This window comes from Lutra lutra, chromosome 1 (assembly GCF_902655055.1).
Source record: "Lutra lutra chromosome 1, mLutLut1.2, whole genome shotgun sequence".
NCBI classification, from domain to species: Eukaryota; Metazoa; Chordata; class Mammalia; order Carnivora; family Mustelidae; genus Lutra; species Lutra lutra.
In genome coordinates this window covers 11559190-11575591 of record NC_062278.1, presented here as the reverse complement: position 1 = coordinate 11575591, position 16402 = coordinate 11559190, and the positions used below count along the sequence as shown (strand labels likewise).

The 16402-nt window shown below is 40.6% G+C and overlaps 1 protein-coding gene across 6 annotated transcripts in view; it reads left to right on the top strand.

Moving 5' to 3' along the window:
- SON (SON DNA and RNA binding protein) overlaps positions 1–16402 on the top strand; it is a 32506-nt gene that overhangs the window by 5321 nt on the left and 10783 nt on the right. For 4 of the 6 annotated variants that reach the window (XM_047720525.1, XM_047720534.1, XM_047720549.1 and 1 more), the window contains exons 3-6: positions 469–6402; positions 8033–8193; positions 10101–10247; positions 10417–10605. In XM_047720525.1, the coding sequence (XP_047576481.1) occupies positions 469–6402; positions 8033–8193; positions 10101–10247; positions 10417–10605 (6431 nt within the window). Of the gene's footprint in view, positions 1–468; positions 6403–8032; positions 8194–8422; positions 9933–10100; positions 10248–10416; positions 10606–10712; positions 11513–16402 lie in introns of those variants that run through there. The other 2 variants (XM_047720557.1, XM_047720568.1) reach the window with 2 other exon arrangements.

Here is a 16402-nt window from a genome sequence, read left to right as displayed (position 1 = left end):
CCCCTCTCTACTTGCCTCTCTGCCCACTTGTAATCTCTCTCTGTGTCAAATAAATAAATAAAATCTTTTAAAAAATTATATAATATGTATTTTTAAAGGAATTTTAACAGTTGGTAATAGGAAATTTTTCTCTAAGTGTAGTTTGAAAGTAGTGTGCTATAATTTGAGAGGTGGAAAAAATAGTTGTAAATAGGTTTAGTCAAACACATTTTAATGTGACTTTCAAGTTTTTGTGATAAACTGAGAACTTATTTTAACCCAGACTTTGTAGTTGTAGAAAGAAATAATTGGAAAAATTTTAGTCTTTAGATAATTGGTTCTTAGAAAATAGTTTATTTGGCAACTTTATTTAACAAGAAGCTTTACATTTTGATGTTTTAACGTGGGGATGTAAATTTTGTTTATGAGCTTTATTAGCTAAGCTTACTTTGGGAAATGTTTGACAAAATTAATTTTCTTTAATTTCAGACCTGAAGGAGGCCTCCAGAAAAAGTAAATGTGTGTCTGTACAAACAGATCCTACCGATGAAATTCCCACCAAAAAGTCAAAGAAGCATAAAAAGCACAAAAATAAAAAGAAGAAAAAGAAGAAAGAAAAAGAAAAAAAGTATAAAAGACAGCCAGAAGAATCTGAATCAAAGGCGAAATCACATCATGATGGGAACATAGATTTAGAATCGGATTCCTTTTTGAAGTTTGATTCTGAGCCTTCAGCGGTGGCACTGGAGCATCCTCTAAGAGCGTTTGGCCTTTCTGAGACCAGTGAATCTCCTGCAGTTGTATTAGAACCTCCTGTGGTATCAATGGAGGTATCAGAGGCACACACCTTAGAAACTCTGAAGCCAGCTACAAAAACTGCAGAACTGTCAGTTGCATCAACATCAACAATTTCAGTGCAGTCAGAGCAGTCTGTGGCAGTCACGCTGGAATCATCCATGACAAAGATTCTGGATTCCTTTACAACGGCACCAGTGCCTACTACAACAGTAGTGCTAAAGTCACCTGAGCCAGTTGTAACAATGTCGGTGGAGTATCAGATGAAGCCTGTGCTGAAATCTTTGGAGACCACACCTCCAGAGCAATCAAAGATCATGTTAGAATCGCCAGTAGCAAAAGGGCTAGAGCCTTCAGAACCCCTTGTGTTACCGTCTGAGATACCTACTGAGGTGCACCCTGAGCCAAGCACATCAACAACAATGGATTTTCCAGAGTCATCAGCAACTGAAGGGGTCAGATTGCCAGAGCAGCCTGTCGAAGTACCATCGGAGATTGCAGATTCATCCCTGACAAGACCACAGGAGTTGCCGGAGCTCCCCAAGACCACAGCGTTGGAGCAGCCGGAGTCGTTGGTGGCCTCAGTGATGGAGTTGCCGGGGCCACCTGCGACCTCCAAGCTGGAGTTGCAGGGGCCCCCTGTGACTCCAGTGCTGGAGTTACCTGGGCCCTCTGCTACCCCCTTGCCAGAGTTGCCAGGCCCCCTTTCTACCCCAGTGCCTGAGTTGCTAGGGCCCCCTGCGACGGCAGTGCCTGAGTTGCCGGGGCCCTCTGCGACATCAGTGCCACAGTTGTCGCAGGAATTACCAGGGCTTCCAGCACCATCCATGGGGTTGGAGCCACCACAGGAGGTACCAGAGCCACCTGTGATGGCACAGGAGTTGCCAGGGCTGCCTGCGGTGACAGCAGCAGCAGAGTTGCCAGGGCAGCCTGCGGTGACAGTAGCAATGGAGTTGACCGAACAACCTGTGACGACGTCAGAGTTGGAGCAGCCTGTGGGGATGACAGCGGTGGAACATCCTGGGCAGCCTGAGGTGACAACGGCAACAGGGTTGCTGGGGCAGCCTGAGGCAGCGATGGTGCTGGAGTTGCCAGGACAGCCAGTGGCAACGACAGCGCTGGAGTTGCCAGGGCAGCCTTCGGTGACTGGGGTGCCAGAGTTGCCAGGGCTGCCTTCGGCAACTAGGGCACTGGAGTTGTCAGGGCAGCCTGTGGCAACTGGGGCACTGGAGTTGCCTGGGCAGCTCATGGCAACTGGGGCACTGGAGTTCTCGGGGCAGTCTGGGGCAGCTGGAGCACTGGAGCTTTTGGGGCAGCCTCTGGCAACGGGGGTGCTGGAGTTGCCAGGGCAGCCTGGGGCACCAGAGTTGCCTGGGCAGCCTGTGGCAACTGTGGCGCTGGAGATCTCTGTTCAGTCTGTGGTGACAACGGAGCTGTCAACGATGACCGTGTCGCAGTCCCTGGAGGTGCCCTCGACGACAGCGCTGGAATCCTATAATACGGTAGCACAGGAGCTGCCTACTACATTAGTGGGGGAGACTTCTGTAACAGTAGGAGTGGATCCCTTGATGGCTCAGGAATCCCATATGTTAGCTTCTAACACCATGGAGACCCATATGTTAGCGTCCAACACCATGGACTCCCAGATGCTAGCGTCCAACACCATGGACTCCCAGATGCTAGCGTCCAACACCATGGACTCCCAGATGTTAGCCTCTAGCACCATGGACTCCCAGATGTTAGCAACTAGCTCCATGGACTCCCAGATGTTAGCAACCAGCTCCATGGACTCCCAGATGTTAGCAACCAGCTCCATGGACTCTCAGATGTTAGCAACCAGCTCCATGGACTCCCAGATGTTAGCAACCAGTTCCATGGACTCTCAGATGTTAGCGACCAGCTCCATGGACTCTCAGATGTTAGCAACCAGCTCCATGGACTCCCAGATGTTAGCAACCAGCACCATGGACTCCCAGATGTTAGCAACCAGCACCATGGACTCCCAGATGTTAGCTACTAGCTCTATGGATTCTCAGATGTTAGCATCAGGCACTATGGACTCTCAAATGTTAGCCTCCGGCACCATGGATGCTCAGATGTTGGCATCTGGTACCATGGATGCCCAGATGTTAGCATCTAGTACCCAAGATTCTGCTATGTTGGGTTCAAAATCTCCAGATCCCTACAGGTTAGCTCAGGATCCTTACCGGTTAGCTCAGGATCCTTATAGGTTAGGTCATGACCCTTACAGGTTAGGTCATGATGCCTATAGGTTAGGGCAAGACCCTTACAGATTAGGCCATGATCCCTACAGACTAACTCCTGATCCATATAGGATGTCTCCTAGACCCTATAGGATAGCACCCAGGTCCTATAGAATAGCCCCGAGGCCATATAGGTTAGCACCAAGACCCCTGATGTTAGCATCTAGACGTTCTATGATGATGTCCTATGCTGCAGAACGTTCCATGATGTCATCTTATGAACGCTCTATGATGTCCTATGAGCGGTCTATGATGTCCCCTATGGCTGAGCGCTCTATGATGTCAGCCTATGAGCGCTCTATGATGTCAGCCTATGAGCGCTCTATGATGTCCCCTATGGCTGAGCGCTCTATGATGTCAGCTTATGAACGCTCTATGATGTCAGCTTACGAGCGCTCCATGATGTCCCCAATGGCTGACCGATCTATGATGTCCATGAGTGCCGACCGGTCTATGATGTCGTCCTACTCTGCTGCTGACCGGTCTATGATGTCATCGTACTCTGCAGCTGACCGATCTATGATGTCATCTTACACTGCTGATCGTTCAATGATGTCTATGGCAGCTGATTCTTACACCGATTCTTATACTGATACTTATACGGAGGCATACATGGTGCCACCTTTGCCTCCTGAAGAGCCTCCAACAATGCCACCATTGCCACCTGAGGAGCCACCAATGACACCACCATTGCCTCCTGAGGAACCACCAGAGGGTCCAGCATTACCTACTGAGCAGTCAGCATTAACAGCTGAAAATACTTGGCCTACTGAGGTGCCCGCATTACCTCCTGAAGAGTCTATGTCGCTGTCTGAACCTTCTGTGAGTCAAAGTGAGATTTCCGAGCCTTCGGCATTGCCTGCTAATTATTCAGTGTCCTCATCAGATCCTTCAGCGTTAGCATCAGAGGCTGCTGTGACTGTTCCTGACCCAGCATTAGAGCCAGAGTCTTCGGTTACATCAACACCTGTAGAGTCTGCTGTAGTAGCAGAAGAACATCAAGTTGTTCCAGAGAGAGCAGTGACTTACGTGGTATCTGAAACTTCCATAATGTCAGCTGAACCAACTGTATTAACATCAGAACCTTCAGTTATGTCTGAGACAGCAGAAACCTTTGATTCTATGAAAGCTTCAGGACATGTTGCCTCAGAGGTGCCTCTGTCTCTCTTGGATCCAGCTGCAGCTAATCCAGAGGCATCACAGAGCACTCTAGAACTGCCAGCCATGGCTGTTTCAGAGCTCCCAGCTGTGGCTGTCCCAGAGCCACCAACAGGGACTGTTCCAGAGCCCCCAGCGGCAGCTGTCCTAGAGACCCCAGCGGTGGCTATCCCTGACCCAACAGCTGTGGCTGTCTCTGACCCAGTAGCTGTGGCTGTTCCAGACACACCTGCTGAGGGTGTCCAGGAGACCCTGGCCTTGGCTGAATCTGAGCACATTACCACCCCTGTGCCAGTTGTTTCTGCCCTGGAGCCTACTGTGCCTGTGCTGGAACCGGCAGTGTCAGTCCCTCAGCCTAATACAATTGTTTCAGAACCATCTGTTCCTGTCCAAGAATCCACTGTGATAATTTCAGAGCCTGCTGTCACTGTCTCAGAGCAGACCCAAGTAGTACCAACTGAGATGGTTTTAGAGTCTACACCAATGATACTGGAGTCTAGTGTTGTAAAAGGAGTGAATTTACTATCTAGTGATCAAAATACAGCTCCAGAGATTGGCATGCAGGAGATACCCATGCATTCAGATGAAGAGCCACATCCTGAAGGACACCTGAAGAATGACCCGTATGAAAGTGAACATGGTACAGATACAGACCTTAAAACAAATAATCATTTCGTTGCTCAAGAGATGGAACATAATACAGCGTCTGCTGCCAGTACTGGTGCTGTTGGTGAAATTGGTGAAGGGAATATTCTGTCGATCAGTGAGACTAAACAATGCACAATATTGGATACCTGCTCTAGTGTATGTGAAGCTGATGGAGGAACTCTGTCTTCTGCTGGCCCCCTTGCTTTTGAGCCTGATGCAGTGGGAACGAGTAAGAGTATTGAATTTGCCACAGCATCTGCTCTTGGTTCAGTTAGTAATTATGATGTTGAAGTATCTTTAACTGGTCAAGATACTGAACATGACATGATCATTTCCACTAGCCCTAGTGGTGGTAGCGAAGCTGACATAGAGGGACCTTTGCCTGCTAAAGACATTCATCTTGATTTACCATCTAATAACTTTATTAATAAGGATGCAGAAGGACCATTATCTATAAAAGACTGTGACCAGACATTAGCAGTTGCTCTCAGTCCTAAAGAAAGCGGTGGAGAAGATAAAGAAGTACCTCTCCCTACTAAAGAGATACAGTCAGATTCAGGATTTTCTGCCACTATTGATGATATTAATGAAGCAGATTTAGTAAGACCATTACTTCCTAAGGACATGGAACGTCTTACAAGCCTTAGAGCTGGCATTGAGGGACCTTTACTTCCAAGTGAGGTTGAACGTGACAGATCTGCTGCCAGTCCAGTTGTAATCAGTATACCAGAAAGAGCTTCGGAGTCGTCTTCGGAGGAAAAAGATGATTATGAAATTTTTGTAAAAGTTAAGGACACACATGAGAAAAGCAAGAAAAACAAAAACCGGGACAAAGGTGAGAAAGAGAAGAAAAGGGACTCTTCATTAAGATCTCGAAGTAAGCGTTCCAAGTCTTCTGAACACAAATCACGCAAGCGTACCAGCGAATCTCGTTCTAGGGCAAGGAAGAGATCATCTAAGTCCAAGTCTCATCGCTCTCAAACGCGTTCAAGGTCCCGTTCAAGACGCAGGAGGAGGAGCAGCAGGTCAAGGTCAAAGTCCAGAGGAAGGCGCTCTGTATCAAAAGAGAAGCGCAAAAGATCTCCAAAGCACAGGTCGAAGTCCAGGGAAAGAAAAAGAAAAAGATCAAGTTCCAGGGATAACCGGAAAACAGTTAGAGCCCGCAGTCGCACCCCAAGTCGTCGGAGTCGGAGTCACACACCGAGTCGTCGAAGAAGATCTAGATCTGTGGGGCGCAGGAGCTTTAGTATTTCCCCAAGCCGCCGGAGCCGCACCCCAAGCCGCCGGAGCCGCACCCCAAGCCGCCGGAGCCGCACCCCTAGCCGCCGGAGCCGCACCCCAAGCCGCCGGAGCCGTACCCCAAGCCGCCGGAGCCGCACCCCTAGTCGCCGGAGAAGATCGAGGTCTGTGGTAAGGAGACGAAGCTTTAGTATCTCACCAGTGAGATTAAGGAGATCACGAACACCCTTGAGAAGAAGGTTTAGCAGATCTCCCATCCGCCGTAAACGATCCAGGTCTTCTGAAAGAGGCAGATCACCTAAACGTCTAACAGATTTGAGTAAGTCATTTTAATTAATGGCATTGTAATAGAGAATGACTTAAATAATTGTTTTCTGATCTTAGAATCAAGTAGAGTATTTTGGGTGATTGGTTGACAATAAGTATTTCTGTCTTTAAAAGTTTCTTTATTGGACTCTGGGCAACATGGGTTTGAACTGGATGGGTCTACTTACATGTGGATATTTTTGATAAATGAGGTGGTAGTATTGTAAATATATTTTCCTTATGATTTAAAAAAATTTTTTTTTCTTTAGCACATAGCATGTAATACATATACAAAATATGTGTTGATCTGTTTATGTTGTCAGTAAGGCTTCCAGTCACCAGTAGACTATCAGTAGTTAAGTTTTTGGGTAGTCAAAAGTTATGTGTAGTTTTCAGCTACACAGGAGTCAGCCAGTGCCTTTAACCCTTCTCATTACTCAAGGGTCAGTGGTAATTAGATTTGCTTGTATTTGGAAATTGTGTAGGGATAAGTACACTTATAATTAGAGGTTTTTTAAAAAATTTTTTTAAAGGCCTGTTTTGGACTGTATTAGAACCAAAGTGTTTTCATACTTGAAAGTTTTAGTTTGCTTCACCTATCTTCCATAAAGATAGAAAGTCCAAGTCTAGTTAATGACAAGGCTTATATACTCAATTGTTTTATTATATGTATTCCAACATAGATTTTTTACAAATAAGCCTAAAATTACAGTATCTCTTTTTTAGTAAGTTACATGTTTGAAAATGGCAACACAGGGCTGTTAAATCTGTGTGAGGAATTCTGATTGGTATAATGGATAAAGAATGGAAGTGAATAGGGAATTTTGCATGTGTGGAGTTTTTATCTGGGTGGGTGATACTAGCAAAACAAAGTTAAATTTACTAGAATGACTTGTATTTTTATAATCTGCTTTTAAAAGTGAAGTGCACTTGTTCCTCTTGATGTAAGAAGTGTGTGGGGATGATTAAAACTTGATGGCTACCTGCAGTAGTACTGGATAATTTATCATTACCTTAGTAGATTGAACATTTCTAGGTCAGTCCAAAGAAGAAGGCCCTAACAGAACAGTGAGGGTAAATGCATCCAGTTCAACAAAAGTTGAGTTCTTTTTTTATTCATAGAATGACATCTTTGCAGTGATTACCGGTTGGTAGAGGAGACGTGGATAAAATGCATATATGTCTCTTTCACTAAATCATAACCTGCCCAAAAAAAATAGATTGTGATGATTAAGTACTGGTATAGATAAAGCACTTCAAGGAGCACTTTGGAGAAGTGTTAAATTCTGACTTAAGTCCTATTAGAAGAGTTGGCACTTGTACTTAAAGAGTGATTTAAAATGTCAGATATTAGAAGGAAAGTTCAAGGGCATCATAGGAAAATAAAGAGGGCTATGCCGTGTGTGTGTGTGTGTTAGAGTGATCATTTTGTATAATTTAGCTATTTTGTATAGTATTTGAATGGGAAGCTAAATGTCAACTTACTAGGGTCATTTACTTAAAAACTCAGCCAAGGAGTGATTTGATCACAGCTGTATATTCGGGCAGAAAATTGATGCCTTTAATTTTGTTGCCATATGAGACTTTAGATAATGCAAAGTGAATTAGCCTGTAGCAAAACTGCTTATATTTTCCTCTTCCAGATAAGGCTCAGTTACTTGAAATAGCCAAAGCTAATGCAGCTGCCATGTGTGCTAAGGCTGGTGTTCCTTTACCGCCAAACCTAAAGCCTGCACCTCCACCTACAATAGAAGAGAAAGTAGCTAAAAAGTCAGGAGGAGCTACTATAGAAGAACTAACTGAGGTAAGCTAGACAGAATTTGTTTACATTCTTAAATGGATTATTTCAGTGATGTTGACTCTGGAGCGTGCCAAAACCCGAATTGTGGGCTGAACTGATAATGGCTGGCACCGAGTGGCCAAAACCCGAAATACAGATGTGGCAGCGGCAGAAGCTCTGTTTAGCAGGCCATTATCCGGGATGGCTAAGCTCCGCTAGCTAAAAGTTACTTCCCATTACTTTTGCTTTCCAGTTTTAGAAGCCAAACTGACTGAGGAGTGGGACGGTTCGTTTGAATGGAGGAGGTGTTGAGTGAGCAACACGCAGAAGCTCGCCTACAGTTTCGTTTCCATTCACGACGTGTTCACTGATCGCCACGAGTGTACTGCATATACGCAAAGACACAGACAATCTTCAGAAATGATCTTTTGCCTCCGGAGCTTGGAAATTAATGAGAATAGCTGGCCATTGCCTGAAAGGAACTTCTTACGCATCAACATTTCGGGTTTTGGCTGTTTGGTACCAGCCATTGGTGATAATGGCCGGCCATTATCAGTTCTTCCTGCGGTTCGGGTTTTGGCAGTAACATATTTTAAACACACTTACTTTTGTTTTTAAGAATTTGATCTTTTCAACTGAGGCTTTTTTTTTGGCTTTGTTTTGTTAATATTATTTTTATTATTTTTTTTTGGGAGGACGCTGAAATATTGCTGCTAGGATCCAGAAATATCACACTGTTTCATATATTGAAACTTGTTATTGGCTAGCCTTATGCCAGCCTGCCACTGTCAGTATATTCTGTTCCCCTTTACAAGCTTGGTATATACTCTGTGTTTTTTGGCCAGTTGAGCTTTTTATCCTATTGTAACATTTTCAATTGATGATGGATGTGACAAATTCTGCTTGTATAGACAAGTCCACCCAAATTTATTCTGACCTTTTTATAAAGCCAGGTAATGGAGTCTGTTCCTTAGCTTCTCAGGAAGGAATGGACTTAGCTTTATGTGTCAGACCTCATCAGTTAACACCCTCTCCATCATGCCTTATTTTTCATTCTTGAGTTTTGTTCCTTTAGAGACTCAACTTACAGAACATTTATGGAGAGACAATTACCATTTAACCCAGTTGAAGAAGTTTCACATTTTTTATTTTGCCATGCATTTGGGGGTTCATATAGTTCCTTAATCTGTTTTCAGACTTAGATTTATTGCAATATGAATTACAACCTTTTTAATTTAAGAACTTAGTGAAGGCTTCTATTTGCGTATCAAATCTCAGCTCCTTATCTAAAACCTTGTGAACGCTTAGTGTTTCCCTTATGTTTTTAAGCCTCATTTTCAGACCTTTTGTTCTTCCAGTAAGTTTCTCACCTTTTTATCACCATCTAATTAGGATGACTCTTTTTCTTTTCCTGCCAATCCTTGTTCTTAACTATGAAAATCTGGCTTAGTACTCTTCAAGGAATAGCCCTTGATTACCAAATTCTGCCTGATTCTGTTTTCTCTTAAGCTTTTGTTGTTTCAGCACTTATGTACTCAGTTTGTATTATATCAGTTTGCACTTGTTAATTGTGTTGCTCTGTAAAAGCGTTCCTCAGTTATTTCATGTGTATGTAATTCTGTTTCTTGAACTAGATTGTAAGCTCCTTGGGAGCAGGGACCATGTCTTCTACTTTTTTTTTTTTTTTTTTGTATTCCCTGGACAGTGCCCAGTACAGTGCTCTGCACATAGTAGGTGCTCAATAAATGTTGTTGACTGACTGACCAGCTAGAGTGTGTTTAAATAATAGCTAATAAGCTAAGTTACTTACCTAAAACCTGTTGTTAATCTTGTTTTATTGCTAAAAGTTGATTTTATGTGGTTTTGATTTTTTAATTGCATTTTATTCCATATAAAGTGTAAGATTTATTTTTTGTTTTTATTTTTTTAAGAAATGCAAACAGATCGCACAGAGTAAAGAAGATGATGATGTGATAGTGAATAAACCTCATGTTTCAGACGAAGAGGAAGAAGAACCTCCTTTTTATCATCATCCCTTTAAACTCAGTGAACCCAAACCCATTTTTTTCAATCTGAATGTGAGTATTAGAGTTTATGGCTTGATGAAACAGCATAGAGACTAAATAAAACTTGAATTTAATGTTTTAATTTTTGGATTAAGTACTGTGAGAAAAAATGAACATAACTGTTTTCCGATTATGTTGTAAGTCTTTTCAGTTTTAATTAAGGAAATACATTATTTTTTAGATTGCTGCAGCAAAGCCAACTCCACCAAAAAGCCAGGTAACGTTAACAAAAGAGTTTCCTGTGTCATCTGGATCTCAACATCGAAAAAAAGAAGCAGATAGTGTGTATGGAGAATGGGTTCCTGTAGAGAAAAATGGTGAAGAAAACAAAGATGATGATAATGTTTTCAGCAGCAATTTGCCCTCTGAGGTAAGTAAGAGGAATACTGTGTTTTTTGCTTTTTGTTTTTTAATACCTGAATCTCCCATTTTATTGTTACCTTATATCTGATTTGGATTCTGTTTCACTCTTCTTAGGGCCGGGTTAAACGGCAGGGCCGGGTTAGACGACAGATGAAACAACCCGCAGCTTCTCATTTGACAGTAACTCGATGCAATTCACTTTGTGGAACCAAGCCACAAAGTGAAAAGCATCGAATTGCAGAGAACAGTGTTATCACATCCCTACCCAACATTGGGCCCTCCTTGCACTTATGGGAAGGTAGCCCAAGGTACAACTATTTAGCTTCCCGTTTTGCTTCAAGGCTCTATAGCTCTAGATTTTGGTGGTAGCAAATCTCCTGGGTGGAGGGATTGAGCAGAGAGAGGCAGATCCTCAGGTTCAACACAAGAACTGGATTGGAAAAGGTCATTGTAGGCTGATGTGTGAGCATCTTGGATACATAGTCCATTGCCCTTAAATAATGGTTTCTCTGGGTTGTTGTCAGATAGCCTTTAATTTTAATCATTTTCCCTTCCCTGTGCTACCTTGGCCCTTTGGAATTCTTGTGTTTAACCTAATGCTCAGCCTTGGTACTCCCATTTCCCTTCTCCTTCCCCTTTGCTACTATTAAAAGTTGGAGAAGTGGAATTCACACCTTGAAATTTCCATGAGGCGATAGTTGTATCTTGTCAGAATGACGCAGTAGTAATGCCAAGTGTCAAAACAACCCCACTAAAATGCTGCCTGATTAAATAATGTGCTGCTAAGTACAGTGCACATGAAAACAGCAAGACTGTATATATATGTAAATATATATATATATCTGTATCTTTGTATGTATCTCTGTATCTGTACCTTTGCTGTATCTTTTAATAAACAGTTTACTTTTATTTAACTTGTTGTGCAAAATCACGCTTGGGGGATCTGGGAGGGTGGAGACTTAATAGGGGGGGGTGGGAGTTTTGAATGATACCATAGACTAGTTATCACCTATTGCCCTTGGTTCCAAAGCCCAGATGTTTGTCCAAGCACTGGACTAGATACGATGCCCTTACAATGTGGGACTTCTTCCCCACTTCTTTTCTTGCAGTTCTGGGATAACATAGGTCAAAGAGACCTGTTCTCTCCAACTCGGGTTCCCTTCATTGGCCATATCATTTTCCACTAAACACCTCCATTATTACAAATAAATCCTGTTTGTAAAATCAGAAAGTGAACAGAACCCAAATCAGAAATCTTTTGATAGTGTATTTTTTCCCCTGGGCTATTCACAGGTGACATTTTCACTGTGGTGTGGTTTTTTGGTTTTTGTTTTTGTTTTTTGGACCTGTGGCATTTTGAGAGAGAGCAAGTTCTATATGATGAAACCAGACATGATAATTAGCTAATGCAACTTACAGTCCCCAGTGATGATTTATATTTACATGGGATTCAGCAGTTGAAGCAAATTAAACTATCACCAGTGAGGAAGGCATATTTGGTTTGGACAATGTTTTAGTAAAGCCAATTCAATAGTTCAGTTGCTAATTCCCCAAATCAGGCTACCTGCACATCTCAAGAGGGAAAGGTTAACTGACATTTGCAATTGACTTAAATCTTGTAGTAGCTGAATATAAATCATGATATGAGGGTCAAACAGACTTACTTAAAAATTTTGATACATATGCTTTTAGTAACTTGGAGATGAATCATTTAACAGAGTTGGGGAAAAAACACAAGATTATTTATGTGAGAAAAAATTTTCAGCCGAGTGAAGCCCTAGAAATATTGAAAAATTCCAAGGGATTATCCTGAGAAGTGATCATAACTATTTTAACCTTAGTTGAACATGGGAAAAATGCTTAGTGAATCCTGCTGAATGTTTCTTTTTGATTAAGACTATGTTATATGTATTATATATATATATATATAAATTTGAAGTTTAATACTCTGCCATTCTCAGTTTTGACACTGACAGTGAGGTGCCTTAGCCATGTCTCTCCTCAAAATTCGTTGTCACATTTTAAAAATTGGGGGGAATTATTCCAAAGAAATCCCGAGGGGGAAAGTTGGGTATTCAAATTTTATATTAAGCAGTCTTTCACAAAAGCAGCAGAAAAAGTTCAGAGGGCTAAAAAGTGGATTTCTTCTGTGGGAGGTTATATATACAACTTTTGATATCAGAACTCTTTGAGCTAGTTTCTTAGAAGATCTGACTGAAAAAATATATAGGTTAACTTTAATTTTAAGCAGAAACAATTCCAAAAGTTTTACCAGAGGAAAAGGAGTAGGGTTTTGTTTTGCCTTTTAGGTCTCTACTTTTACACAAGAGTAATGATAAACACTTCGAGGAAATGGTCACAATATAAGATGTTTAGTTCCAGTTACTTAGCTGTATCTTGCAAATTCATTTGTAAGATTATGTTCTATATACCAGTGTTTGTGGAATACTATTGGTGTCATTTATGGGAGCATTGATTCTTTTGATTCCCTGTCAGGGGTTGAAATAAAGCCTTTTATAGAGTAAAAGGAAAGTTCTTTCAAATGGTCATGTTTTAAATGAGTAGTATTTTTTTAACTTAATCTTTTTCATTTTAATATAAATGGAATTTGTGGTTTTTTTTAGTTTTGAGCATAAAACATTTAAGCAAAGATCACAGATTCGATCTTAGCTTTGCTGTAATCCTTAACCCCACCAATTGTCTTGCACATGAGTGCTCTTTGACATAAGCGTGAGTGGATAGTTATGGATGGATCAACATAAATCCGTATCTTATGGAATATCAGCTCATCAGACTGTGCCTTACTGCCAATAGCATCGTCTTCCTACCCCGAAGCCAGCCAGCAGCATCCTCAGTAAGGAGTGACTACAGAACTTTGACCCTATTTGTGTGAATTTGAATCAAAAACAATGAAATAAAAATGTTGGAAAACTAATACATAAAAAATTGTCCTTGGGGGCACTAATTCTTGGTAATTAGGATAGAGGCTTATTGGGTAGAAGATTTAAATGTAATCTTTGACATAAAATTTCCTTGGTTTTGCTATTAATCGTAAATGTTTAGAGGTCCAGAGGGAGGTAGGCAGTCTGCCTGGTTTGTTTTATTGAAAAATACTTCCACATCCCAGTGGAGCTACAGTTCTCTTAAGTGTAGAAGTTCTAAATTTATAGTTTAGGAAAGCTCAATTTTTGGGATAAGATTTAAGTTTTAACTGAAAATTAAACACATGGGTCCTGGCAGCGCTAGAATGGTTAAATACAGCCTTGTCATGCATTCTTCTTTCCTTAGATTCTCCTCAGCGATTAACACTGAATTTCTTTGAACCATTTAGTAGGTTATCTGTTTGTTTTCTTATTGTAGTTTATTTAGATTAAATGTATAAGAGTTATACTAGAGAATTCTATATGATGTAATAAAGAGATTCATAATTCGTGGTTTAAAAACCAACACATGACAACTGAGATACTCTATTTTGTGTGGCCTTTGTTTTTGTAGTTGTCATCTTTTCTATTTGAACCTCTTTGTAACTTGTTAATTTTTACTAGGTATTTTAAAATCCTATTTTACATATAGGTCAGATGCATTTTCTTAGTTTCATGTGCCTAAAATTAAAAGGTTCTTTTTATGCTGTCTTTTAAGATACCTGCAGTTATCTTTGTAGAAAATAATTGCCATATTACAGGGCTTCTTTTCTTTTCTTTTCTTTATCTGACTGACCCCCTCGTAATACTTCTTTTTACCCTTTTGTATCCTTTCATTGACTTTGTAAGAAATACCTAAGGTAATTGTTTTATTTATGTAAATAGTAGGGTTGACAAAAGGGGGAAGTAAATTGACTTAGGGTTTGTGTATTTGTTTGTTTGTTTTTCTTTTTGACTTAGGGTTTTTTAAATGAGGAAGATACGAAGGTACACAATTATAATTTGGGCTGTGAAGTGCATGTTATATTATGGATTTCATTATTCTTGACACTTGTGGATTATGGAAGAAGTAATTGGCGGTGTTGCTATATAGTACAGAGATAAAATAACTTGGATAGGTTTTTAATAATACGAGAACTGGAATTATAATTCAGAATACTCCTACGTAGATTTTACTTCTTAGAATAAGTTCTAGCCTAAAGGAAATTAAACATTTCCCCTGTTATAATACTTAGAATATTACTATGGTATCATAATTAAACTTTAAGAAATCTGCAGTATATTAGGGGAAACAAATAAGGCTTGTTGATGAAAACTTGACAATACCATATGAGATTTAAGATTATTTCCCCCCTTGCTTTTAGAAGGGCTTTAAAAACATTTTTTTTTATTATTTGACAGAGATCACAAGTAGGCAGAGAGGCAGGTGGGGTGGGGGGGGAAAGCAGGCTCCCTGCTGAGCAGAGAGCCCCATGTGGGGCTTGATCCTGGGACACTGAGATCAGGACCTGAGCCAAAGGCAGGGGCTTAACCCACTGAGTCACCCAGGCACCCCTAGAAGGGCTTTTTAAGAAGCATCATTTTGGTACCTTAGACATATTCCTGTTTCTGAGCAACATTAAAAAGATGGTTAAGGCTCTGAAGTTTACTATATAGTATAACCCACTGTATACTGTTTATGTACACACATATATGCACACCATATAGTCCAATGTAGTCACTGGCCACTGAAAGATCAGCTCATTTATTGCCCTAGACACATTTCAAGTGCTCACTTGCTGTCATTGTAGAGAATAATACTGGCCAGTGTTCTAAAGAATAGCTCTGATACTGTGTGGGAATTTTAATACTGATATATAACATTTGGTCTAGTCCTTCAGTATTAATGCTTTGGGGATTATATTTGACTTTTTGTGCATTATTGCATATTTTGAATTACCTTGAAAACCTGGAAACATGGTTTTTGATTCAAACTCTTGAGGATCCTTGAGCGGTTAAGATAATCCTGGTTTATTTTATTTTGAGTATATTTCTTCACATTTAAAAATATGAATATAAAATTAATAGATTACTGTTGGGTAATAAGGTTTTGACATGAATTTGCAGCTCACTTGGTAAGCCTGTTGAGTAAATTATGTTACTTCAGGAAGAAAATAGTTGTAATTCTGTCTAAAGCAAATTTATATTAACCATCAAGGTTGTTACATTAAAATTTCTTCCAGCGTGAGATGTGAATATAATAAAGTATTACTGAGATTTGAATGAAGTTTCATCCTGGGGATAAACGAGACATTTAGGTTATCTGCTTATTCAGTAAAGCCTTAAAAAGAAAAAAGTATGAAGATATGTTTCCAGATGGCGGAAATTCAAAGATAGGTGTATTCATTTGCTTTCCAGTTGGGAAGAATTTTATTCTGGAAAGGTTGGGAGCTTTCAGAGCCATCTTAACTGCATATTTAAGGCCAAATTCATAGTTGGAAATTGGGAATCAGGGCTTAGGGTGGTGGGTAGATAGATTTTCCACATTATTTCCTATAAGCTTAGACTTATTTGAATAAAAACCCATCTATATCTAAACATCAAAAGTTTATAGACTGCTACACAGAGTAGTTCAGGCAAGGTTAATGAACAGTATTTGAGGTGTATTTGGTAGGCCTTCAAATTATATCGATCATCCTGCCAAACAGTTTTAGGAAACATCTAAGATGGGCCAAAGGAATGTAAATTTCAGCCTGAAATATCTGGGTTCTCATTTAAAGTACCAGCAGTTAATCGGAATTACAATAGAAGTAAAGAGTGAAGATACTAAAACTTTTAGTGTTTACTTGTGATTTTGCCTATATTATTTTTTATAGGCCCCAGACATAATTAGTATGGATAATT